At 41.7% G+C, this 27554-nt stretch overlaps 1 protein-coding gene across 8 annotated transcripts in view; it reads right to left on the bottom strand.

The window, feature by feature from the left end:
- Positions 1–26930, bottom strand: part of TTC12 (tetratricopeptide repeat domain 12) — a 44753-nt gene extending 17823 nt beyond the window's left edge. The window contains exons 1-11 of one of the 8 annotated variants that reach the window (XM_083588590.1): positions 26676–26930; positions 25095–25179; positions 18856–19007; positions 17531–17564; positions 16548–16625; positions 15060–15181; positions 11348–11407; positions 1902–1973; positions 1274–1334; positions 844–1032; positions 532–601 (exon numbers count right to left, since the gene is read on the bottom strand). In XM_083588590.1, coding sequence (XP_083444716.1) covers positions 532–601; positions 844–1032; positions 1274–1334; positions 1902–1973; positions 11348–11407; positions 15060–15181; positions 16548–16625; positions 17531–17564; positions 18856–19007; positions 25095–25155 — 899 coding nt within the window. In that variant the 5' untranslated portion in view covers positions 25156–25179; positions 26676–26930. Of the gene's footprint in view, positions 1–531; positions 602–843; positions 1033–1273; positions 1335–1901; positions 1974–11347; positions 11408–15059; positions 15182–16547; positions 16626–17530; positions 17565–18855; positions 19008–25094; positions 25180–26603 lie in introns of all 8 variants that reach the window. The other 7 variants (XM_083588597.1, XM_083588592.1, XM_083588591.1 and 4 more) reach the window with 7 other exon arrangements.
- Positions 26931–27554: the final 624 nt, after the last annotated feature.

The following is a 27554-nucleotide window of genomic DNA, read 5'->3' as shown; positions in this document are numbered from 1 at the left end:
GAAACAATATGAAGCAAGGAGCTCATAAATCCTGCAGGAAGATCCTCTGCTTTGATTCTAAAAACATTAAAGAGATACTGAGAAAAAGTTCCAGCAGTTAGAGCAAAGGGGGCCTGAACTCCCTTCCTGGTGAAAATCAGCAAAGCGTACACTGCCTTTGGCTGAAACTAGTGGAGGTCTTCCGCCTTGGGTGAATGTGGTGCTTTAGAACTCCTAGATCTGATACCCTTTTATGTTATGCTTTCCTAACCTACACTTACCCTCAGGCTTGACAAATTAAAAAGACTAAGCCTTCAGAAGGAGCATGGAGGATGCACCAAAGTCAATTTTCCTTTACACATCCAAAAGAGCAGATTTTTTTGTGTGTGCAAAGGGTCACCTAGAAGTCAGTAAAACTTTGCAACTGGCTGCCACATTATCGGCTGATCAGCCCATCTGAATTTCATACGGGCGATTGTGTTTCTTGGAAATAGACTTGCTATTGCTCTGGCCTGTAACACCCTTCTGTTCTCTTCACCTGAGAGACCTTACCGTTGTACGACTGCGTTGTCATTGATGATACTGAAGCCATTGTTTGTCCTAAATAAGGCTTGCTCAGTGCCTGTAACAAATTCAAAGATAATCATGTCAGAGAAGTATCATGACATGCTCACCCAATACCTAGAGATAAGAAACAAGTTCACTAAAGTCAGGGCTGACAGAGGGAGCAGCAAGCAGCATAGCACAAACCACTCAAAACAGTCTTCTTCGAGGCTTTCAGTAAGCAGCATTTCAGGTCACAAGTGCTGAGCACTTCTCAAACATGAGGCCTGCTACTTATATGCACATCCTGGGGGTACTCACAGTCTTGCATCAATGCAGTCAAAAGCCTAATTCCATCCGCATAGTACAGAATGTTCTCATCAGGGATGCGGAGCTTCTGGAGCAACTCCTTCACTGACACAGCTGTGTGTTTTCCAGATTCAAGCTCCTCCATGGCCCTCTCCTCCTCGTGCTGCCTTTTCTCCTCCAGGTCTACTTGGTGTATGTAGTCTGAAAGTCCAAAGGGGGGGGGGATGTAGACCTAAACAGGACACATAACCTATAGCAAAAACTAATGGAACGGAATTCAGTGAGCGTAAAGCACGGTGTTCCAATTAAGTGTCGGGTCCTGGTGCTTAAGTAGCAGCAAGCCAGAAGTACAAACATCGTGTTTCAAAATACAGGAAGCTAGTTTAAAGTCGACAGCAGGATGGCAGCAGCAGGAAAGTGAAAGGCTCTTTATACTCCTTACCTTTGCACAGCTTCTCTTTTCCAGGATCAATGTCTAAAATCTTCAGGTAGCATTCTCTGGACTGAAAGAAAAAGGTCAAGATTTTACAGGAGGGACAATTACAGGAGATCCATCAATGGGGGATTTTCTCCCAATGCAAATACTGACTTCAGAGGAAATAGGTTAAATTTAAAGAAGGGCAACAAAGGGTTACATTTCCCCCTCCATGCCTGCTCTGAAACTATTCATTATCAAACATTCCTGTAGACAGGCACTAGAAAGGAAATTCTACTTTTTCTCCTGGGTATCTCCAACCCAGACATGGATCAACTCCTTTGCTTTTCCTCCCTTAGAATAGAGGCAGCCAGTGATTTAAAATAAAACCCATAAAAAAGCTTTGCAACATTTTCGTCAGCAAGTTAACTGCAAAAGCAGCAAACCTACACATTTTGAACATGATTTCATCAGGACCAGGCTGCTTAGCATACCTTCTTTTTGGCGCTCGCCTTTCTTTCTAAAAACATATAAGCATGTAAGAACAAACAGAAGTCAGCCGTGTGAAAACCGAGAGAATTCTGGATAACTGTCTAAATGAATGTTTAAACTGGAATAGAACAGATATGAATGCCTAAAAGTCAACAGGTCTTACCTTACTGTACTGCTTCTGGGCCAAATATGCTTTCCCCATGTGGAAGAGAGCTTTGATGCATTTTTCATCACACTGTATTGAACAGAATTATTCAGTCAAGCCTTCAGCTATCGGTCTCCACTATTGACCTGGCACTACACAATAACGGCAACAGTCAACTACTACAAACTGACAGTTGTTCCGTACCTTTAGAGTACTATCTTATAACAAAGTGTCCCACCGAGCCAGGACAAAGTCCAGGGACACAGGAAGCTGCCTTATACCATGTCAGACTATTGGCCCACCCAGCCACACTGACTGGTAGGGTTTCAGGCAAGGGACATTCTTAGCCCTATATTGTGATGCTGTTAGGGATTGAACCTGGGACCTCATCTATGCAAGGTATGTGCTTTGCCCTTGAGTTCCAGCTTTTCCCAGACTCATAGGGAAATGCCATGCTAACCAACTGCCTACCACCCTTAGATGGAATGCCACTGCAGGATGCTAAGGAGCCTGGACTTTGGCATGATTCAAAACAACAAAGTTTTTAAGAAACCACATTCTAGCCACTTGAAAATGTCTCCAGATTGACTGAAACAGGGTTTCCCAAACGTGGGTCTCCAACAGTTTTTGAACTACAATTCCCATCATCTCTGACCACTGGTCCTGCTAACTAGGGATGATGGGAGTTGTAGTCCAAAGAGAGCAGGAGACCCAAGTTTGGGAAACCATGGACTGACAGTTGAAGAGCTGGTAATGGTGTGTTGTCGTGTTTCTTTTTCAAGCCCTGAGCACAGAACGGTGAACCTGTGCAGCAGGTATGTTGTAATTAGAAGGCAGTGATGCTTCTCTTGGGGCCCAAGAAGTGAAATCAAATAGATTGATCTAATTCTTAAAGGTGTCTGCTATCAGGACATCTAAAACGCTGTTCAGCCACCCTGGCAGGAAATTATACTGAAATGTGGTCATCGCTTATACTGACAGATACTCACCAGACTTTTGGGGAAAGCAGCTGTTTTGCTGCACCTTTGCTGGCCTGCTGTCTAGTGCTTCCACCCTCACCCCGCTAAATCAACATCACTTATGATATTACAAGTGGCAGGAAAAACAATCTTTCAGAAAGCTTTCAAGGCTTCAAATCCTAAGTGGACATTAGTCTTTCTTCTCATCTTAAAGGCAAATGACTGGGACAGCAACACCAACATTGGAAGACAAAGGAGCTTTTGGCTGCAGGTACTTACAGGATCACAGCCAAGGACAACATTCACTCAACATCCACTGACAGGCAGGGCTGCAAGAAGTGGCATTAATGTGCCTTCTGGCTTTGGGGAGTGAACAGCCCCAAACACAGAATGTCAAAAGCCAGTAAAGACTGGCGGGAGATAAAAAATCCTAGTCAGATCAGGATGTAGGGCTATACCCTTGGAACCCTGACAAAATAAACAGAAATTATTCATCGAGAAAGGACAAAGAGAAAGGAACTGAGTTGGGGAAATGCACAACCAGATTAACCCTACAGCTGTGAAACTGCAGATTCTCAGCCAAAAACAGCAACATCACTCCCACCCACATACAACATAGAGGACCTCTTGGAAGAGCACTTTAATCTGCAACTAATAAGCAAGCTGACTACATGGGAAGTAGCAGCTGGAGTGCATTTCCCAGGCAATCCAGGAAAGAGTCACCCTGGCATAACTCTTCTTCCAGCTCTGTGGAGGGACAAGCTGTAAGACATTCTATGGAACCCTAGCATAGGGATCCTCCAGGCAAAACACAGGGTGCCACCTTGGCAGGCCAAGGAGCAAAAATGCCTGAGGAATCACTCCAGGTGGTCATACAGGAGCCTATGGCTGAGTGAATCTCACAGGGTAACTGCATAAATACTGATGAGAGTGGAAACAGGCCCTTGCTGATTGGAGGAAAGAGCCCCAGCTCACAGAACAGCATCTGTTTTGCATGCAGAAGGTCTGCGGTTCCATCTCTAGGGAGGGCTGGGAACACCCGCTGCCTGAAACCCCGAAAGCAAATGACAGTGTAGACAATACTGAGCTAGCTGGAACAGTATTCTGACTTCCTGTACTCCAGTATAAGTTTTGTGGGCTTTTTAAAGAACCAAGAAAATCAGATTTCAAATGGCAGCGGATCAGCTGGTCTCTTCTGCCTTAAGTGAATGCCACAAACTCATGAATACCTTAATATATCTGAGGTGACACAATTGAGCTTTGTCAGCAGTGCACTGCTTAATGGAAATCAGGATTTTAAAAAAATCACTTAAAATGCATCATCGTTCAGCTCTTCCTTGTTCCGGGTGTCAAGTGAATATGTCAATGTCACATATGCTCGGGGAACTGAACAAGAATATTAATCTTCAAGTTTTACATGTATCTTTTTAAAAAGTGTCACAAGATAATTAATTTATCATGAATTACATCAGTCTTTAATTAAATATTTGAATTTAAACAAATGAGAAATTGGGAGATTTGTTCCATAAAGGAGAGATATAAATGTTAAAACTTCTCTGCTCTGGGACATCTAGCATCTCATTTAGGTTTTTAATGAAAAGTCAGAAACTGTGTCCAGGAAGACAACTCAGTGTCTCTTAAGGAAGCATAGGACTTAATTTTAATCCAGTAATCATAACCAATGCAACACCTTTCTTTAATTGCAAATAATTTTGGAATCTTTAACACATTTTGACCTCCTGAGATTTCCATTATATGGAACAGGCTCGTGAACATAAGAACTCTACTGGACTAGATGGTGCATCTAGTCTAGAATCCTGTTCTCAGAGGTCATCCAAATACCTCTGGGAAGCCCACCAGTAAGATATGAGAGTAATGGCACTCTCCCCATTTGTGATAGCCAGCAACCAGTAAGGGAGGTAATATATTCAAGACTAGTAGCCTAGTCATGATAGCCATTTTACTACCAGAAATATGGTTTGAGAGAGTGATTGGGTTGCCTAACAGCAAGGACCCCTTGATCCAAGTGAGGATCTTCATCTACCTGGCCTGACTATCATCTGCAAGTGCCATCACAAAGCAAGAGAGAGGTTCATGGCAACACAGGGTCGTGAAGCATAGTGGTTTGGAAAAGCATGACAGTTTTCTCATGATGCTCTAGAATACCTACTACCGACTTCCGGAGGCGGCGCGACCGGTAATGGCTGCCTTCTCCGAGTAAGGAGAAGGGAGCTCCGCTGTAAACGGGTCGTCCGCTACGGCGAAGCGGAGACCCATTCAGGAAAACCACAGGTGGCAGAAGCCTGTGGTCTCGGGACCCGGCGGGCGCCAGAAGCAGCCCCCAAAACGCTGAAGGGACCCCGTAAGGGGCTCCGGATCGCGGAGGGGGTAGCGGCGCTGTGGGTCGTTGCGCAAACAGCGAAGTGAAGCCGCGTTGCTGTTGCCGGTCAGCGCTGTCCTTTCTTCCTGCAACTTTTCTGAACTTTGGAAACTACAATCCGTGAGTAAATTTGGACATTGAAAACTTTCTGAAACTTTTGTCAACTTTCTGAAACTTTTTGAGAACTTTATGAAACTTTTAAAACTTTTTTAAAAAAGTTGAAATCTGGCTGAAAACGGAGTGAGGATAAGCAGGAAGCCCATCTCCCGCTATACTGAACTTTAAGCAAAGAGCAGGAGGAGTGGAGACAAAAAGTTATGCGTTAACTAAATGCTGGCACCCTGTTAAAGCAGTTTTCTGAGTGAAAGACTTTGAGCTATTGACTTTTGCTGGTCATATTTGGGGTGCATTGATATCCTTCTTCTGTGGCACCAGTGGATTATAAAATAAATAAGAATCTCTGGTGCTGGAGCTGCCTGGATGAGCACCAGTTTGCAACTTTGGATACATTGAATTCAGGTTTTGAAACATTCTGAGTTGGAACTGGATACTTTGAAACTGTTGCAGTCAAGGCACTGTAAGAAACACTGTTTTGCTTTAAGTTTTACTCTGCTAAAAATAATACATTGTGGAGGCGATGGACATGGATAATTTATAAGTTTAACTTGGATTTGATCTTTTCCCTGAAGACGTATTAAGCTCCCTCTAGAGGATTTTGGACTTACAGCAGTGACTTTGTTTTACTTTCCCTTTCCCGGCCTCTGTTTGACTATTGTATCTGGGACTCTGCTTTCTCATGGGAACAACTTGGATTGACCTTGGATTACAGATAACTTTGGAATGAGTGGCGCAAGGAGAAGAGGAAGGACTAAACAAACAACTCTAACTTTATCTGCAGCCTCACAGCGTAGATCTTCTGTGCCGGCCTTGCCTTCCACTTTGCCTCCAGACATAGAGGCGGCCTCCCTAATACAGGCAGGGGAGGGTGAGACAGAGGAGCTGCACCTGGGAGATATGGCTTCAGGGACAAGTAGCTCTGTCTTGGAGAAAATTTTGGAGAAACTGGAGGCTCTGGACAAGAAGGCTGATTTGCATACAGCTAAAATTGAACAGAACACAGAAAGCTTGAATAAGCTGACTGGACAAGTTGCACAGAATGCCCAGTCTATTGGAGAATTAAAGGAGGCTGTAGGTGAAAATCGTAAACTGGCTGAAGATACTAGTCAAAGATTGGAAGAACTTGAGAAAGAAGTAAGACCACTCAGCAAACAAGTTGGAGAACATCAGATTTACTTTTTGATGACAGAACTGCGAAACAGGGAGACCAACTTGAGGATACGGTCAATACCAGAGGTGGAAGAAGATAATTTTATTGAATTTCTAACTAAGGAATTTGCCAAGTTTTGGAAGTTAGAGGAAAAAGACTTTAAAATTGTATCTGCTTTCAGGCTTGGCAGAGTCAGAAGGACAGAGAAGCCCAGAGATTGTTTGATAACACTGAGATCAAAGGAGGAAAGGGACAAGATTTTGGGCCTGCACTACGAAAAGTCACTAGACATTTTGGGCAAGAGAATTGAAATCTACAAGGACATTCCTAAGCAGTTGCTGGACCTTAGATCTAACTACACGGAATTGGCAAGACTGTTGAGAAGCAACGCAATTATCTTCAGGTGGGAGTTTCCACAAGGATTATCCTTTACCTACAGAGGGAGAAAGATCAAAATCAAAACAGTGGAAGATAGAGACAAGTTTTTGGGAGCACACGGAGAAGACCTCCACAAAGGACTTGGATTGCCAGCGCCAGAACTTCCAGAGGAGCCCGCCCCCTCGGATCCTCAAGGACCGGAGAACAAGGTACCACCCCAGAAAGAATAACCAGACCTATCCAGGATGTCTCTGCAGCTTTTGAGCTGGAACATAAATGGCTGTAACAGTCCCGAAAAAAGGTCTAAAATTTTTCATATTTTAAAAAAGGAACGATTGGACATTATATGCTTACAAGAAACACATGTGATTAGGCTCCATAGAAAGGTGTTAATAAATAAAAGGCTTGGTCAAGAATTTATATCATCGGATACAGTTAAAAAGAGAGGTGTAGTGATCTATGCAAAAGAGAGCCTTTCACCAAAATTTCTCTTTAAAGATGAAAGTGGAAGAATCCTCGCAATAGAAGTACAGTATCAAGGAGAAAAAATTTTGATATTAGGAATTTATGCTCCAAATGAAGGAAAATCGGATTTTTATAAGAAGTTGCACGAGACCATGCTGGATTATCTGGATTACAACAACGTCATCATGATGGGGGACATGAACGGGGTCGTATCAACAAATATGGATAAGTCACAGAACCAGAACATTACTAAAGAGGGAAGACTACCTAAGACCTTTTTTGAAATGACTGACAATATGGACTGGGTTGACATCTGGAGAGTTAGAAACCCCCTGGGAAGAGAAGGAACATTCTTTTCTGAAGCTCAACTGACTTGGACACGAATCGACCAAATATGGATAACTAGAAGTCTGGCACCTAAGGTGAGGAAGGTGGAAATCTGCCCCAAAACATGCTCCGACCATAACGCCTTGAGAATGGATATGACATTGATCCCAATCGGCTCCTTTAGATGGAAGATGAATGATGGCCTGTTTAGAGACCAAAGAATTGTAAAGAAGGCCCAAAAAACCTTAAAGGATTATTTTGAGATTAATTTGAACACTACGGTGGAAAAAAGAACTATCTGGGATGCAAGTAAAGCTGTGATGAGAGGGTTCTTGATTCAACAGAATTCCTTAAAGAAAAGACTGCAAAACGAAAAGAAAGATAAAATTCTGGAAAGTATCAAAGAGTTGGAGAAGAAGTTAAGATCTAACCCGAAGTCCCAACCGATTCTGAGAGAAATTAAACTTTATCAGGCGCAATATTCCAAGCTGATAAATCAGGAAATAGAATGGAAGATTAAAACAATGAAACAAAAAACTTTTGAATCGGCAAATAAATGTGGGAAACTGCTAGCTTGGCAGTTGAAAAGGAGACAAAGATTAAATACAGTAACAAACTTAGAGGTTGAAGGAAGGAACATTCAGAACCCGGGAGAGATTAGAAAGTGCTTCCAGAGGTATTTTAAAAAGTTATATACTCAAGGGCCACAAGATGAAATAGAGATTACACAATTTTTGGAGAGAAATGGATTAGCAAAGCTGTCAGAAGAAAATAGAACAATTTTAAATGGCAAAATAACACGACAAGAGATTGAACAGGCCATCCTGAGTCTGAAACAGGGCAAATCACCAGGGCCAGATGGACTGACCTCTAACTACTATAAGACATTGAAGGATTATTTGATACAACCTTTGTTGGAGGTCAGTAATGAAATAATGGAGGGGAAGAAGGCGCCTGAATCGTGGAAAGAAGCATTTATCACATTGATTCCAAAGTCAGAAACTGAAAAGACACAACTCAAGAATTACCGTCCCATCTCCCTTTTAAATGTGGATTACAAAATATTTGCAGATGTTTTGGCACGAAGATTTAAGAAAGTTTTAAGTGAGATAATCCATAAAGACCAGGCAGGCTTTCTCCCGGGCAGACATATGTTTACTAACACAAGGAACATCATAGACATATTGGAACTTTTACAAACAAACATAAACACTAAAGCAGTTTTAATTTTTATAGACGCGGAGAAAGCCTTTGACAACATATCTTGGAAATTTATGAAGGGGAATTTAAAAGAAATGGGAGTGGGACGGGGGTTTGAGAACGGGATTGAGGCAATATATTCAGAACAAAAGGCTAAACTGATAGTTAACAATGTGGTTACAGAAGAGTTTAAAATTGAAAAAGGTACACGACAAGGCTGCCCGATTTCCCCATTACTGTTTATTTCGGTTCTGGAAGTGCTCCTGAATATGATTAGGGGGGACCGGTTGGTGGAAGGGATTCAGGTCGGAGCGAAACAATATAAACTTAAAGCTTTTGCAGATGACCTAGTTTTGACATTACAGGAGCCGGAGTCTAGTTTGAAAAGAGTACTACAACTGATTCAAAACTTTGGTCGAGTGGCAGGATTTAAGTTAAATAAGCAAAAAACTAAAGTTTTGGGGAAAAACGTGACAGATATTGAGTTGGAACAGCTTCAGAAAGAGACAGAACTAAATGTGGTTAAAAAAGTTAAATACCTAGGGGTAAACATAACAGCAAAAAATCTGAGTTTATTTAAAGATAATTATGAAAAATGTTGGTCAGAGATTAAGAGAGACTTGGATAGTTGGTCAAGACTAAAACTTTCTTTGTTAGGCCGAATAGCTGCCATCAAGATGAATGTATTGCCAAAAATGTTATTTTTGTTTCAGACACTGCAGATTGTAGACAAGACAGAGTGTTTCCGGAAGTGGCAGAAAGATATTTCTAAATTTGTCTGGCAGGGCAAAAAGCCCAGAATCAAATTTAAAATATTAACAGATGCGAAAGAAAGAGGGGGCTTTGCCCTGCCAGATTTAAAGTTGTATTATGAAGCTGCAGCTTTCTGCTGGTTAAAAGATTGGTTACTTCTTGAAGATACGGATGTCTTGGATTTGGAAGGTTTTAATAATGCGTTTGGATGGCATGCATATTTATGGTATGATAAAGCTAAGATAAATAAGGCCTTCAAGAACCATATTGTCAGAAAATCAGTTTTTAATGTCTGGACAAAATATAAAGGCTTACTGGAGAATAAAACTCCGAGGTGGCTGTCACCCCTGGAGGCTAAGGCTCGGAAAAGAGCCAATATGGAGGCCAACTGGCCAAAATATTGGGAGATAATAGAAAAGGATGGTGACAACTGGAAATTGCAGAGTTTAGAAAAGATGAGAGACAAAGTGCGAGACTGGTTACACTATGCTCAGATTAAAGAAGTGTTTAAAAATGACAAAAAGTTAGGATTCCAAGTGGAAAAGTCAAAGTTAGAAACTGAACTGTTAGAACCTAAGACTAAGGTACTTTCAAGAATGTATAACTTGCTGCTGAAATGGAACACACATGACGAAATGGTAAAATCAACAATGATAAAATGGGCGCAGGATATTGGGTATAATATTATGTTTGAAGATTGGGAAAGGTTGTGGACCTCTGGGCTGAACTTCACTGCATGTAATGCGTTGAAGGAAAATGTGATGAAAATGATGTATAGATGGTACATGACCCCTGTTAAACTGGCTAAAATATACCATTCGTCTGATAGCAAATGTTGGAAATGTAAGGAAAATGAAGGAACATTTTTTCACCTCTGGTGGACCTGCCCTAGAGTGAAGGCCTTTTGGGAGAAGATATATAATGAATTAAAAAAGGTGTTTAAATACACCTTTACTAAGAAACCAGAGGCCTTTCTCCTGGGTATTGTCGGCCAGAGTGTGTTAAAAAAGGACAGAACATTCTTTTTGTACGCAACAACAGCAGCAAGAATATTAATTGCCAAGAATTGGAAAACTCAGGAGCTACCCACTGTGGAAGAATGGCAGATGCAACTGATGGACTATATGCAATTAGCCGAGATGACCGGCAGAATTCGAGACCAGGGAGAAGAAAGGATGGAAGAAGACTGGAGGAAATTTAAGATTTATTTACAAAAATATTGTAATTTGGCTGAGTGTTGAATTGGATGCCAGTGCAGACAATTGTCTACCATTAAATTAGATTTAAGGCTGAATTATATGTCAAACCAAATTAAGATTATTAATTAAGATGAGTTAAATGATAATTTGTTTGAAATTAATTTAATAATGATGTAAGTGTATGCGGGAGGTGTGGGGGAGTCCCATGTAACAATTGAGAGATGTTAAATGGACAATGATAAGTTGTGCTTATCTAATATATGCTTTATTTGAAAACTTCAATAAATATATTATAAAAAAAAAATAGAATACCTACTACCTCCCTGTGCCATGAAAAGTGGCTCATCTGGCTGCCTAAACTTTCCTTGGGGTGCTTTTTTCTTTTAATGGTTGGTTTGTATTTAATAGCTTGGAAGATGGATCTACCCAGTCCCTCCATCACCTGTACTGTCTCATTCACACATCACTAGGCTGAATGTACCCAACACTTTCCCTCTTCAGCAGTGGCCAGCTGAGAAATGTAGGGGGTCTCTTACCCTTAAAGCCCAGTCACAGTCACTGATAGCTTTTTCATAGTCTTGCAACTTGATGTAGGCCTGAAACAAAATGGATCAACAGAGGACTATAAGTTGAAGTACAGTTGCTAACTAAAGGCCAGGTCATTTTTGTGAGTCTTTCCTTCAACTGATCTCAGCTAATTAATTAAACTCAATTAAAGTGATAAAACCTGCACACACTCTGGAAAGGCTACAAAAAGTAACCCTTGAGAGATGCTCCTTACTCTCCCAGGCACACCTTCACAGAGTCTTCAATTAAATTAAACCAGAGAAAACAGGGAGAGGTCAAAAAGCATTGAACCCATGATCAGAAAGGGTCCTCTATGCCTCTGGGTTTAAGGCAATGAATTACAGTCCTGTTTCAATTATTGTCAAAAGCACCATTAATTAGAACAGAAGCTGTTCCTCCTACAAAGGCATTTAAGAGTTAAGGTCCTAAATCAGAGGAATCTGACTCTTCAAAAAGCTGCAGGTCAAAACTACAATATTACAGATGTGTTTTGCATCAGTTGGCTGTCCTGTGAGAGATGAATCTAAGAGTTCGTGACCAACCACATGATGTAATAGCCTCTTAAAATGCTTGACAAAATGACAGTACAGATCTGGAGAGTTCCACTCATGATGTGAAGTGCATAGAGTTCTTTATGAAGGATGAGCAGCGGCACTTTGCGAGCTTTCAAATAATGTGTCCTGGAGTTTTTATGCTGCCAGTTAGGCACTGTAGTGGACAACCTGGTGACCAGGATATACCCCAAGGGAAGGGAAGCAACTTGCCCCGACACACCCCATGCTTTCCAGTGTGTAAAGCCTGTCAGCTCCCCAACCCTATGACATGTTGGGACCAGGAAAGCTTGGTTCACCTGCTAATGGATACTCCGGAACACACACACACACACATATACACACAAAAATATCTAAGGACTCTGATATTTTAAGAGCCCCCAAGGAGCCACAGATGCACACTGTCTTACACCACTTTTGTACCAGAGAATTTGGCTTCATTTTTTAGCATCTTTCAGGATGTCAGCAGTAGCCATGTAGCATGCCTGAGTTGCATCCCCTTTAATAGAGCAGAATGCAGGATAAGTGGAATTGAATGAGCTTTGTCAAAGAGCAGAGTCTGCAATATTCTGCCAGTAACTTTCGACCGTATTTTCTCCTAGATATCCTATTAATATTCATTCTTGAGAACATGGCAAGAAATGAAGCACATCAAATCCTATTATAAGGAATGTGAAAGGTGACGCAAGAATTGCACAGAGCTGCTTATAGCTCATTTTGAACATGCTTAGACGCTAGAAAGGCCCACAAAGACTATGCCTATGTTCTCATTAGAAGGTGCTGAAGGTCTGGCTACATTTCAAAGGAGCAACTGTAATGCACATTTAGCTGAATTATTTGTGCTTCCAAAGGGGTATTGGTTGGAAATAGGACAAACACTTTGAGTTTTACCTTTGGTCTCCATCCTGCACTCAGCTATCACCTGTGGCACCTAGAAGCTGTCAGCATATAACAGAGGCCACACTCTGGGATACGACTTCGACTGGTCAACCAGGTGAGGGTAGCTGATGGGTCTCAAACCCTTGGTTAGTTAGGGACTTCCCCTGCATACGAAGACAGACTCTGGCAGACTGAGCAGATGAAACTAATAGTAGGTCAAACTGTTAAAAAGGCAGCTACTGCCTATTGTGTGCAGAGGGAAGAAAGGGGCAGATGGGGCTCATTAACCTGGGAAGGTAGGAGAAGGAAACACTGATCCTAAACCACTGCTATGCTACGGGAGATCTTTGGGAGAAGAAAAGGCTAAGAAGTAAACTCTACACAAATCTGGAGTGGAATCTCCCAAGACAGATGCATGGTGCCTTGTACGCCTCCTTCTGTCAACTCCTGCAGTCAAGCTGGTGCCAAACGTATTGCTCTTTTTTCCCCTTTGGACCACATCAGCGAGGCCAAGATGAGGGCCTTGTCATCTGGGTAGACCAGGACCTCCATACACACAACTGGCCTCCACAGTCACTCTCAGACTCATTGTTAAAATCGTGTTTATGGAAGACAATCTTACTCGACTACGAGTGATCGCAGAAGAAGAAGAAGAAGAAGAAGAAGAAGAAGAAGAAGAAGAAGAAGAAGAAGAAGAAAGAAGAAGACACACTGCCTAGGCTTGCACTCCAGGGAGGTCATGTTGGTGTTGCTAACACAGTGGTTTGACTTCACCCCCAGAGGTGCGCTCCATTATCTCTCGAGACAGACTAATGTAAACAACAGTGTATTCAAAACTTAGCTGAATACCACCCCTTTTTAAAACCCACTGTGCTATACTACCGGTAATCCCACCAATCTATACTTTTCTTTTGAACCTGTCATGCCTCTTATATATGCATCCTTCTTATGTATCCATAAGAACTAGCACAATTTATTGATTTCTTTACTTTACATATGCATATCCCACCTTTTAAGAACAGATTTGCTGAATGACAATTTACAATTAAAATAATAAAAGCAACAAAACCTCACAATTAATAAAGCAGCACAGCATAAAAAGAAAGTAACCATTAACAAACAAGCATATAAAAAAAATATTTAGGGACAATGATGTTTTTAAAGTCCATGTAAAAATAGACAAAGAGGTGGCTTGTTGGATATCCCTGGGGAGGGAATTCCAAAATCTTAGTGCCAGGATGGAGAAGGCCCTATCTCTGGCACAAGCCCAGAGAGTCTGATTTCTTTTTTGCAGGGCATGGGGTGGGGGACCTGAAATGGCAGCCTTGGATGATATTATTATTATTATTATCATCATCATCATCATTAATTTATTGAATTTATATACTGCCCTATACCCACAGGTCTCAGGTCATTTCCCAGAATAAAATCAGAATATAAAACCACAAAATACATAATCAAAATAAAAACAACCAATAAGCCCCCAACACATTTTTAAAGGGCATTGGGATGGTTTCACATAAGCAGAGGAAACCCTTCGAATATCCAGGTCCCAGATTGTATAAGAAGATGCTTCCGACTACTGCACATGATTGGACGTCATTTGAAATCGCAAATACAATATTTGGCAAGCCTGAAAGTTTAGTGGTTAGCACTGTTTGCTAAATAAAGATGCTAATTTAGAATAACTCTGTGGGGCACCAGAAAATGTTGTGATGGAAATGGAAAATGTCCCTATGCCAATTCCCAAAGTCAAAATTTGCCTGAAAACGTGCATCACTGATACTCAGCTGTGCAATTCTCATGAGAGAAGCAGGCAATGCGTTGGCGGATAGGTGGGTACTAGAAGGGCAATACTAAGCCAAGGCCATACAGTCCTGGGAATCATGCAATGCATTAAGAAAATGAATGCATTTCTAATGCAGGATATCTGGAAGGAGTTGGTGACCCAATGTTACAAATGACTAGAATAACATTGCCATGTTTTCCTTCCAAGTTCATATCTTCCAATGTGAAAATATTATTTTCCAGATAAAGCATCGTTTACCAATAAACTGTTGTTGCTTAGTCGTGTCCGACTCTTCGTGACCCCATGGACTAGAGCACTCCAGGTGGTCTGTTTCAATTGCAACCATGAATCTATGGCTTTATCTTTAGACTGGTTATATTCAGACTGAGATTAGATCACCAAATCAACTACCTGTTGTAGGGATAAAGTGGTCATCATTTGTTGTTCTTGCCCCACACTGACCTGTGCTCTATTGGTGTACAGAACCTGCATATCCTTTTGCTTCTTGAGGCCTTCAGTGTACTTCTGAATAGCCAGTGCATAGTCCCCTTTGCTGAAAGCATCGTTCCCTTTTTCTTTCAGTGCTGTGGAAATGATAACCGGATGCATAAAAAGCCTTTGTTAGGTAAAACCCAGAATGCTGGTTGGAAAGTGGGTGCGGTGGGGGGTATGAACCAACATCCTGATTCACAATAAACAACTAGGACTTGAGTTGCAAGATTCTCATATCCGGTTAAAACTTTCATCAAGTCCCGTTGATGTTGCTGAGCTGTAATAACCTGATGTTATTAAATATTTGACCACCGTAAACTATACTTGAAGATACATGAGCAGTCAAATGATCAATTATTCTTTGACTATGCCTTATCAGTGCTGTTCACAGAATCTGTGGCGGCAGGACCCTCCTTCTGTAGCCTGAGGTGTGACCCAGACATTTCATGAAATCTTATGTGTACAACTGTAGCACTGGTTTTTATTATCTTTTCTATTTTATCTCATGGTATGCTACTTCAATAGCTTTGTGCAACCCGTACAGCACATAGGCGACAATTATTCACAAAATTAATATTCTTGTTCAAAAACAGTTTTTCACCATTTATCAGATTTGTGAGAATAAGACAACTACTTATAAAATGCCATGAAAACTTATAAGCTATCTAAAATAAAGTGAACTTGCAGTATCAGATTTTACTAAGTTCTTACAACTTCTTGACTCAATTTTTGTTTTTTGGGTAAGTTCAAGAAAAAGGTAGGTAAGTTCACCTATGTTCCCGGTAGCTGTGAAGTGCAGATGAAAGACAGGGTGCCAGCGTTCTATCCCCGTTTCGCCCTAGCAATCCATAAAGTTGAAGAGCTGCTATTTCGTCCTCAGTAGTTTTGAGCCATTAATGTGTCTATTAGTGCTAAATGTAGTTATAGAAACAATTTCTTGGCTTAAGCATAAAGAACTGAATAGCTTAAGACTACTGAGGAAGCCCAGAAAACTGTGCTCAGGGAGTGGACTATCAGCCAACCCCAATTGGCCCTGTCATTTACCTACCTTCTTCTTGAACTTACCTAAGAAGCAAGAAAAAATAAAAATTGAGTCAAGAAGTTGTAAGAACTTAGTAAAATCTGATACTGCAAGTTCACTTTATTTTACATAGCTTATAAGTTTTCAGGGGATTTTGTAAGTAGTTGTCTTATTCTCACAAATCTGATAAATGGTGAACAAGAATATTAATTGTGTGAATAATTGTCGCCTATGTGCTGTACGGGTTGCACAATCATTATTAACGGCACAGGTTGTATTTCTTCAGCAGCACTTCAATAGCTTTGGCACAGTGGTTTATAAATCTGTAAAATAAATAATAAATAAAACAGAACAGCTTCATCACTTGGGTTAAAACCAAGGTTTCTTTCTAGACAGCTCCCACCCCTTCCCCTGACATGTCAAAACCAAACTGTTACCGTTTGCTAAGGCTTCATTGTGCTTCCTTTTCCTTGCTCGCTCTTTGGCATCCTTTTCTAAAACGGCCATGAAACTCTCTAAAAGCCAAGAAAGTGGAGATGCAAGTTCAATCAAACAAAAAGAGCTTGATCGCTTTGGAAAGGGGAAAGATGAAGGTAAAATTGAAGAGCAAAGCCATATCTGAGATGTGAAATGGAAATTGAAAAAGGCTGTTTCATTAATGTGACATCAAATCAGAACAGGGGTAATAAGCTTCCATTTAAACAGGGACCCATAGCGCCGATAGTGATTTTAATCCCTACATTTGAAAAAACCCACATTTCTAGGCGACAGGGTCTTTCTAGTTTCTGGATAATGAAGTGATTAAAAGATACTGAAAAGCACTTCTTCACACACTGAAGATGCAAGCCATCTGGGCTTGTTATGTAGATGAATGAAACCAGTTCTGACTTGGGAATTTAAAAGAAAAAGTGGCTTTAATGGTATAAGATGTCTCAGGATTAGTAGAGATAACTGCCATTCCAGTCCCTCAACTAGATACAGGGAACAAGGAGCCAATCAAGGCAAAGGGGAAAGAGTCTGAGGACATGTCAACACTGCCCACCCCTTAACTCATGTGCAATTAATCGTAGGGCTCTGACAAAGAACATCAGAATTGCTACTACCATGACACTCCGTCCTCACAGAGGTGTATGTATTTGATGGGGTAGCCGGTCTATAGGTTGACAATAGATGGGCAGCCAATCTGTGAAACAGGATCTGTTCCTTTTCATTCCATGCGTCCCCACAAATGAAAACAGCAGAGGACTCTCTTGGGATATGGCTTTCTTTCAAGACCCACCCATACATGGGCAAATGTAGAACCTGGGCTAGAGTTTGCTTACAATACATGTATGCATCCTTTGTTTAACCTGCATATCACAGAGATTCCTGTAGTACTCCCAGTTTAAAATACACTGGAGCAACGTATTGAGCCGCTTACCTGGATTCATTGTTTCCTGCTGATCTGGCAAATCCTAAAAGAGGTGCATCAAAGCAAAAAGTTAGTTGCAAGTTCGGAGGAAAAAAGAGCATGCTGCAACATACTGCTTGGCTGTGGGGGGGGGTTTAATGGTACCTGCTGCATGAAAAGAAAATGAGGCTCATTTTTCAAAGCCACTTAAAAAATAATAATAACCTATAATAACCTCAAAAAGAAGAACATTTTCAACAGCTGTCAAAATTAATTCCGTCAGGAGCATTAAAAGCCACGGGAAGGAAACAAAACAAACTCCCTCCCACCCAGTAATTCGGGGCTTAGGAAACTAAAATCAATTTGGAGAAGGATTTTGCAGACACTTCAATAGGGTAAATTGCCATTGTGGACTGACACTTTAAAACAGCAATAATGGCATGCTGTTGTACATTTCATAATTAACGTCCCAGTTTGAGGAAAACCCCTGCTTTCAGTGATTTATTTATTTTTTGCAGGGGGGGGGGGGTTGTCAAGCTTCTACTAGCCCGGAATAAAAAAGTATGTGAGTTTCATAATTGGAGCCAGTTTAATTTTGCTACAGCTGATTGAGGAAGTTAGTCCGTCTGTATCTAAACATGCAGAACAATGGGGTGGAATGAGATGACAGATTCCCATAGTGATAGAATGGTCAGACTGTCTTTAGATTGCAAAATAGGGTGATATTACAGGGTCCCAAAAATGGCAGAATGGTCTGTTGCACTGCAGGCTACAAATTAGGGAATGCCATTAAAAAAAAACCCTTAGAAAATTAGCACAAGAAGAAGAAGGCTGGGCTAGAATGCTATTTTCAACTTGAAGGGTTTTTTTAAGGTAAAAAATGGCAGCCCTCAATTGCAGTCAGAAGTGGCATAGGCCAATCTACTAACATCTAACTGTGCTGCCAACGTGGATGCAGGCCTCAGTCAGCTACACCCAAGTACAGTCTGAACTGTCAATGAGAATGGGCAAACACAATATTCAGAGACAAACAATCAAAGCAAGGAAACAGCAGGAAAGGGCTATAAAAGGGATATTATTTCTCCTAATATTGACACACACTGTTCTCAGATAACAGTGGCATTTTGTTTTAATATTATGTACATTTAAGCAACGTTGGGAAATGATACAGCAATTAGCAGCATACAGAGAAACCTTAAATAGTTCTTCCAAGAAAAGAAACTCGACAAAAGGCAAAAGTGGCATCCTGTAAACAGAAGTCTCACCTGGTTTGCTATATAATAGCTTAAAAGTACAATATGTAATTGTTCAAAGTCCCGTGTACCATCAGGGTACGGGGATTAGCGTAGCTTTACCGGGGCTCGTGTATTGATGCATGTTCTGTCCACTGTGGGCTTCTGCTTATCCTCACATTTGACAGCAGTGGAGTTTAATCTTTTCTCTGTGTCTGCAATGGCTTTCTCCTGGATAGAAGGGTCTGTGGAATTCAGGCCTTGAATCAGGTTGGCTGGAAACGGGAAGAAAAACGAAACAATTACCGTATTTTTCGCCCCATAGGACGCACTGGCCCATAGGACGCACCAAGTTTTTTTGGGGGGAAATAAAGGGGGGGGGAATTATTTCCCCCCCAGGCGCTTGTGGGGCCGGCTGTCCCCGGAGCTTGCGGGGCAGGCAGCGGGGAGAAGCGCTCTTCTCCCCACCGCCCGCCTGCAGAACAGGTCCGGGGACAGCGGGAAGACGTGCTGCGCCTCCCAGCTGTCCCCAGAGCTTGTGGGGCAGGCAGCGGGGAGAAGCGCTCTTCTCCCCGCCGCCCGCCTGCAGACAAGGTCCAGGGACAGCGGGAAGACACGCACACACATTTCCCCTTCATTTTTGGAGGGGGAAAAGTGTGTCCTATAGGGCGAAAAATACGGTAAGTGTGGAATAGAAAAGCTGTCAGACAAATAAGGAGTTCACTCCTGCCCTGAGTAATAGGCTTCAGAAATTTACATCCCACTGCTTCTGCACACGGCTTCCAGGGCAACGAGCAAGTAAAGGACAAATAAGGAGGACAACAAACAAATCAATAAAAGCCACAGGGTAATACAAAGTATAAGAGCATAACAAACCACACCAACCAGAGAAAAGCTAAGCCAAATAGAAATTTGCCTGCCCTCAGCAGCAGCCTCCTCTGCTGCCATCAAGGTGTGGCAGAAGCTGGAGCACCTGCTGGTGGATGGGCCACCACCCAGCAAGAGCATCATGAGCATGCAGGCACTGCTGGACATCTTGGTCGGCTTCTACACCAAGGGCAGCCACAACTCAGTACTCTAGAGGGACAGGTTTGTCTCTGACATCCTCAAGGGGGAAGGGACTTCCTGATTATCCAGAGCAACATACAGAATCATAGAGTCATAGAGCTGGAAGGGACCACATGGGTCATCGAGTCCAACCCTCTGCAATGTAGGAATCTTGTGCCCAAATGGTGCTCAAGCCCACAACCCTGAGATTAATAATAACTAAGCTTAAAACTTCCTCATCAAAGGGGCCACGGGGCAGGCTACCCAGAGTCAGCATCCACCTTACCATTAGTGGTAGGCCCAAGAACCCCATCATCTCCACAATGGCCCACTACCCAAGGACCCCAGCCAGTACAGTATCTGGATGAGCTGGCTTAACAGTGGGCATTATGTTTATTTTATGTGTATTTTAATGAACAAAGACCATAGTATTTGGGGACATGGAGAACATGTGGATGAACTTAACAGTACTTAGCTTCTAGTTGCTATTTTGTTAGTGCTGTTAATATTGTTTTATAGATTATAAAGGCCACGCTGATTTGTTAATCATATAATATGATTTTTGTTGTAAATGTGATGTTCTAGCTAGAATCCTACAAATCTGATATTTGTAGGAAAACAAATCTTCTATCCCTCATGGTTGCACAGATGTGTTTTAAATTGGAATGGCAAAAGGAAAACTGTAATATTGGGTTTTTTGTTTGTTTGTTTTAAAAAGACCCTTAGAAATATTTATTTCTCTGTCATTTATTTTTAACTTTCAAGAACTTAGAAGTCAAGTGATACTCACCCATCACTTGCATAGAGTGGTAGTCAACATGCTCAAGAAAGGAATATTTTATGTTAACTTCCTACGACTCAAATATGCAAACAATGTTTTTTTAAAAAATAAATAAATACTGTAAATATGCAAACCAGGTGCTGCCCTCTGGCAAAGTAACATTTTGATGTAGACTCAATGCTGAACAAATTGCTCAGCTCAGATTTAATTTGGGGGCTTTCTCAGAAGCTGGCATGATGTACACCACTTTCAAAACACTGAGAAAGATATAAAAAGAGAAATGTTTTTGCAAAGCAGTGCAACTAGGCCAAGATTTAATTCTGAAGTCAGCATTTTATCTCTGCAGAACAGATTGGCTGTTCTGGATGCCTGCTCTCCTTGAAGTTCTGGCTTTGTTACACTCATGTTTATATGAAAATGGATGATCCAAGCAATAATTGAGATTTCTCCAAGTCATGAATTGGAAAGCCAGTTCTAATTCACTGAGGGGGTAGAGGCGAGATGAGTTGGGGATACTGCAGAAAGCAAAACCAAAACAAAGAACAAACATCATCTTCCCATCTTCTCAGATGACCTGTACAACCCCTTGTCTGTACCTTGCAAGTAAAGCAGACAGCAGAGGAAATTAAAAGATGCCGCACTACAAACAAAGAAATTCAGGAAAGAAATTCAAGAAGCAATAAATTCTAAACTCTATGCTGATACTAAGGCAGTCTTCCTCAGCCTGCTGCCTTTCAGATGCTTTAGACTACAGTTCCCATCAGCCCTTGCCCAGCTTTACCTTATGACGCGGGGCTGATGGAAGTTGGCATTCAAAACATCTGAAGGACACCTGGTTGGAAAAGGCTTCCCTAAAGTTTTCTTTCCAGCACAGGCTGTGCATTACTGGCTTAAAATGCAGCAAGGCCATTTATTCCCTGCTGTGTAAATCACATTTACACATCATTGTACACATCAGTACGATGTGTACATGTGATTCCATGTCACCTGCTGTCTGTCCACACCAGTGGGCAGAGAGGGGGTATGGATGTCTTCACGTGGCTTAAGTTTCAAATTGAAACATTGGAGTTGATTTGGGGAGAAAAGGATGAAAATGCATAGTACCTCAAAAAAAGTACAGGATAGATGTGGACTGGGGCTAACATGGTGTGTACACAGCTTTACAAACCAGCCATGGGAGTGCACAGGATGCAGTCATACAGTAAAGGACAGATGACAAAGGATAAGGCGATTCTCCTCTTTTACAGTGGTACCTCGGGTTACATACGCTTCAGGTTACATACGCTTCAGATTACAGACTCCGCTAACCCAGAAATAGTACCTCAGGTTAAGAACTTTGTTTCAGGATGAGAACAGAAATCGTTCTGCGGCGGCAGCAGGAGGCCCCATTAGCTAAAGTGGTGCTTCAGGTTAAGAACCGTTTCAGGTTAAGAACGGACCTCCGGAACAAATTAAGTACTTAACCCGAGGTACCACTGTATATGATTGTAACAACTAGAATTGTTTCTCCAAAGCACTGGGAAATAAATCAAATACCTAGGACTTATAGAGAATTGTACAGCAAATTATGGGATTGGCAATTTTTAACAATTTAGCTTATGCTGCATGAAACAGCAAAGAAACATTCAGACAAAATTTGAAGCTGATTAGATACGGGTTAAACAATATTAGAACAATAAATACATCACAATGACTGACAACTCCTTTCTGCTTTTACAAAGTCATTTCTTAAAATAATACGTATTTGAATCTTAACAAAGTCACCCAGTGAACCATCCATGTGTAGCAGTTTATGAAATTGTAAATATATTTCAGTCTGATGTTTGGAGTGGAAAGTTATGTGAGAATCACTATATACTAGTGGGCTACATAAATGATGAATATAGGTTTTTTATTTCCATATTATATCCTTGAACAGCTTTCAGTAATCTTTTCATTACAAAATGGTGGCATAATCACTGTATTTGTACCTTTATCTTCTCCCTCATTTTGTTTAAAAGTGTGTGGGGAGAAGCTGGAGCAGAAAATTAATTAGATTACAGATGTGTCACTCTGATAAGGCTTCAGATTTTTCGATACTGATACCACCATGGGGAAAAACTGGGGAGAAAAACATTTCTTTTGGAAATATAAAACCTGTATTAAGTAGTAGTTCCCTTAGGACAAGACAAGGAAAAGAGGAAGAAAAGAAGAAGCAGAATAGGGCAGTTTTTGTATCACAGAGCTAAAGATTTTATGTGATAGTGTGCTAGGTACAATAAAGCAAAGGCTAGCCAAAGTGAACAGCATTTTAGCAACTGAGACAGGATATAAATAACATTCAAAGAATCTCATTTTTATAATACTGATACACAGTTTTTCAAATGAGGGTAGGAGTGTTTTGCATTAGTCATCCTTCCCCTTCCATGCGGGAAGGTGGGTTATTTATTGTCGTACCGCATTGCTTGTCACCAAATACTATTTGCTATGCATATTTCTATAAGGCTCTGTGCTCTTTTTCCAAATCTCAGGGTTCATATTATCTAACTCAAAAAGATTTTGAAACTGTGTAAATAAAATGTTTACAAAGAGTTACCAAAATTATTGTATGGAATGAGCTGTCAAGCTCATAGTCTCATAAGCATTAAAAAAAAAAAAGCCAAACTAGGAGGCTTTTAAATTATTGATTGTCATGAGAGCAGTTGCTAGCATAAATTTTTAAGGCAATTTCTGCAACACAGAGAACAAGTAAATCAAAGGATTACCGACAGCAGAACTTGTCAGATATAGCTGTAATGCTGTGTAGTCTGGTGATCAAATATTTGCATCTCTGAACACTATTACTAGAAAGAGTTGTTGTAATAAATCATCCGCTTCTTTCACTATCTTGGTGCTTTCAAGATGTCTTTCCTATGCTTCTTAATTCTTTTAGGAAGGTGTTCAGGGCAAGTGGCAACATACCGTATTTTTCGCCCTATAGGACGCACTTTTTCAACCTCCAAAAATGAAGGGGAAATGTGTGTGCGTCCTATGGGGCGAATGCAGGCTTTCGCTGAAGCCTGGAGAGCGAGAGCGGTCGGTGGGCACCGACCCCCTCTCGCTCTCCAGGCTTCGCGGACCTCTCTGCAAGCAGCGGGAGCGCTCCCGCTGCTTGCGGAGAGTTGCCTGCATGCCGAAGCCTGCGCGCGCTGAGCTCAGCGCGTCCAGGCTTCGCGGACCTCTCAGCAAGCAGCGGGAGCCAGCGCTGGGCTCCCACGGCTTGCAGAGAGCTGCCTGTTTGGGGGCTGGGGTCAGGGGAAGCTCGGGCCTCCCCTGCCCCAGCCCCGCGCCTGGAAATAATTTTTTTCCCCTTTATTTCCCCCCAAAAAACTAGGTGCGCCTTATGGGACGGTGTGTCCTCTAGGGCGAAAAATACGGTACTACTTGAATGGTCAGATAATGGCTGGAAAAGTGTTGTCTAAATAAAGTGTTTTACAACTCTTGATTTTAAAATCCATGCAAGCTGATGGTTCTGGTGCTGTCCAGTGGTCAAGAGGAGCTGCAGCTTCATCACAGGTGACTAATTTCAAAGGGACCAACAATGTTAGCCCGTTAAGTGACACAGAATTTTCATTTCCTGACAGATGTTATTCTAAAAGGTGGCACTGGATTCATTACTCAGGGCATGATCTGAAAGCACATGTAGCAGCAACCTCATCAAAGTTAAGCAATTCTGGGGCTGGTCAGTCCCAGCATAGAGACCCACTGAGAACTCTGTGTGCTGTACCACAGATGAAAGGTGTGGTATAAACGCTTCATTTCATTGTAGGTGTAATTCAGCAAATCAGTCAGTACAGCAAAGAGGATAAAATACTGAGTTTAAGAAAGGATCACAGCAGAATGCTAGAGAACACGTATTGCCTGCACAATGACCCAGGCTCAATCTCTGGCAACTCCGATCTAAATAATCAGTTAGTTAATGGGAATTCTTTCTTTCTGAGGCACTGGAGAGTCAGAGTAGAGAATGTTGGACTTAGATGGGCAGTCAGACCTGATACAAGGCAGCTTCCTGTATTCCTCTTATAAAATCCAGGTTGAAATCCCTGTGTAGTAAAAGTCATTTCTTCTTGCCATCAGCTGCCTCAGGTGTAGAACACTAATGGGCCATTTATTATTGTTTCACAGAAAGAAAGGTAAAGCAACCACATGCACAGGGCCAATTGCCAAGAAAATCAAACACAATCACATTTGATTTCAAAAGAGGCAACTTCCCCAAAATGAGGGGATTGGTAAAAAGGAAGCTGAAAGGCGAAGTTAAGAGGGTCAAACCACTCTCAAACACTTGGGGGTTGTTTAAAAAGGCAGTGTAAGTATGTTTACTGTGGAGCTCAAGAAAAATTGGCTCAGCAGTAATTTCTCCTGCTTTAGCTGAGCGGGGTACTTCTCTAGGAAAGAAGGAGAACCTCCCTATAATTGCACCAAAGGATGCTGTAGTGAAAAATCAGGTGCTGCTGACTGGCTGGGACCTGCTCAGCTCATGCAAGGTACTGTTCAAACAAACTTATGGTTGACTTACTAACTTCATCCACATCTCTAAGGAATTTCTGCAAATCCTGTTCTTCCTGCTCTTTAGACATCTTGATCCCAAATACTGAAACAATCTGTATGAAAAGAAGAAGAGGAAAAATTATAAAACATCTCAAACTATTTCATAATGTCTAAAGCTTGCCACCTTGTGGTTGTTTCATGGGTTCATTAGAAATGGCTAACAGTAATTTGAGTTCTGCCTATGCTGCAGACATGCAAAGCAAATTTACTACCAAGGCTTTTACTGGGACACTTCTGAGGCAGGGCTAGAGCTCACTAATCCTCAGTATTACTATCTAACAAAACTATGTACCGGTATGTCCCAATAGTGTAAAACCGGTCTACTAAAGGCCCTTGTAGAAGAAACTCTTTTAGCATTGCAAAAAAGGGGTGGATGGGGGAGTCTAATTTCTGGTGTTCCAAAGCCAATCCAGGGCAAAGCTGGAACAGTAGGAGCAGCTGGAGGGAAGAAGACAAAGAAGCTGCGGAGAGCATCCAAGAATGGGTGTAGTTTCAGGGAAGGGGGGGGGGAGAGATGCTATTTACAAGGCAGTGCCAAGGATGAGAAAGAAGAAGTCACTTTCTAGGGCCTTGCCTTTCCCATTGCTGCAGACAAACTGGGAGGTGGGAGATATCTAAAAGGGGGAGCACTATTTTTTCTTAAAGGGGTTAGCATGGTTATTCCTTCTACCTAATACTAATACACAGACTTGCTATCACTAAATAAACCTGCGCTTGTGGGGGCAGAACAGGTGGGACCCCCCCTCTGTTGTTGGCATCTGTTGCTTTTACCTGCTTGCTGCATGGCAAGCAGAAGAGCAACAGGGAAAGTTTTTTTATATATATCCATACTTCCACTAGGGTGGTGGGAGCTTAAGCTGCACCAGCCGGATTCTGGCCACACACTCCATAGTGTATAAATTACTATATACAGTGCTTTTTTCCTATAAAAATGTTTAGGGGTACTCTCATTTTGACTTAAGAAAATCAGCATTTTATAGTTCAAATCGGGAAAGATAAATACAGTAAATGGACAAAAGTACAAAGATTCACAAAATGTTTAGGGAGTATGCGTACCCCTGCGTCCCCCCAGAAAATAAGCACTGACTATATACACACACACAGTGTATAAATTGTGTATAAATCTTGAAACTGAGGTTCTGCCCCCCCCTAACAAAAGCCTGCCCCTCAAACAGATGACTGACCACTGGGTTTATTTTTATTTTTCTTTACATTTAAAAGAAAATGTTCATGATCTGGGATCTCCCCAAAAACTCAATTTTTGGTGCGATCTCTCCCCACCCACCCACAAAAAAAGCTCAAAAACTTTTTGCCCAACCACCTCCCCCCCCCGTCAAAAATCCTGTACACAGATCTGAGGACAGGCTCCGACATCTCCCCTTAGAGCTGCCTTGAAATCCTGGAGAGCCGCTGCCAGTCAGTGCGGACCATACTGAGCTAGATGGACCGAAGTCAAGTCCCTATTTCCCCAGAATACTTGGGGAGGACTCGGGAATTACTATTTTCGGTTAGGAAAAGTGATGAAAGTCTTGAAATTAGGAGCAAATACCAGGGACGGACTTGAGTCGGGCTTTGGGTTCCTTCACAGGCCGCGCCGCGTCCCGGCGGTCTCCGTGGTAACCGCGCTGCCCCCGCCGAGGAGTCCAAGATGGCGGCCCAGCGCGCAGCCCCGAGAGCGGAGGGGCGTGGCTATGCAAAAGAGCCCAAGGGAAAAGGAGAAGTCATTGGCGCCTCAGAGGAGGCGAGGGAAGAGCCGCGCGCCTGTGGGCGGAGACAAGTCTCTCCCGCCTGTTTGTACCTCAGCGCTGTGACGTCTAAACACGGGTTGCTCACGTTCTCCTCCTAAGGCTCACGCTCTTGCAGCTGAGACTGCTAGTAGAACGTCCACAACGTCGGACGGCATTTCACCTATAGAAGTTTATAGCCAAGCAAGGAGGTTTTAAGCTTCCGTGTAGTCCCTGTAATAGGAAACACTGACATAGAAAGATTGGAAAACGTTTATTGAATATATGGGAAATAATTATGTACAGCTGAAAACGCTGGCAGCATTAAGATAAAGTCAACAGTGTAAATAAGTTTTGCTGGATGCAGTAATGGAATACTGAATGGTATTATTATTTTTTGGTAAAATATTCTTTTGTAAATATGATTTATGATATGTAAAATGAACCATGGAAAAAGAAGAAGGGAAGTCACTGATATCTTAAGGGTGTAAAAATGAGTATTTTAAGTTGTAAAACAGAAAATTTAATAAAAATTACATACTAAAAAAAGGGAGGAAAAAAACACTGATCTAGAAACACTCCATTCTCACCAAGTCCTGGTGGATTTAGTGTATCCCCCCAAATGTGTTACATTAGATATGTTTGTTGTTTTAAGTATGCTCATCTTAGTAGGTTTTATTTATATATGTGATGTATACCATTCT

The sequence above is a fragment of the Podarcis filfolensis genome (assembly GCF_964270895.1).
Source record: "Podarcis filfolensis genome assembly, chromosome: 15".
Taxonomy (NCBI): domain Eukaryota; kingdom Metazoa; phylum Chordata; class Lepidosauria; order Squamata; family Lacertidae; genus Podarcis; species Podarcis filfolensis.
Note: the sequence above shows the minus strand (reverse complement) of the source record. Positions and strands in the feature narration are given on the sequence as shown.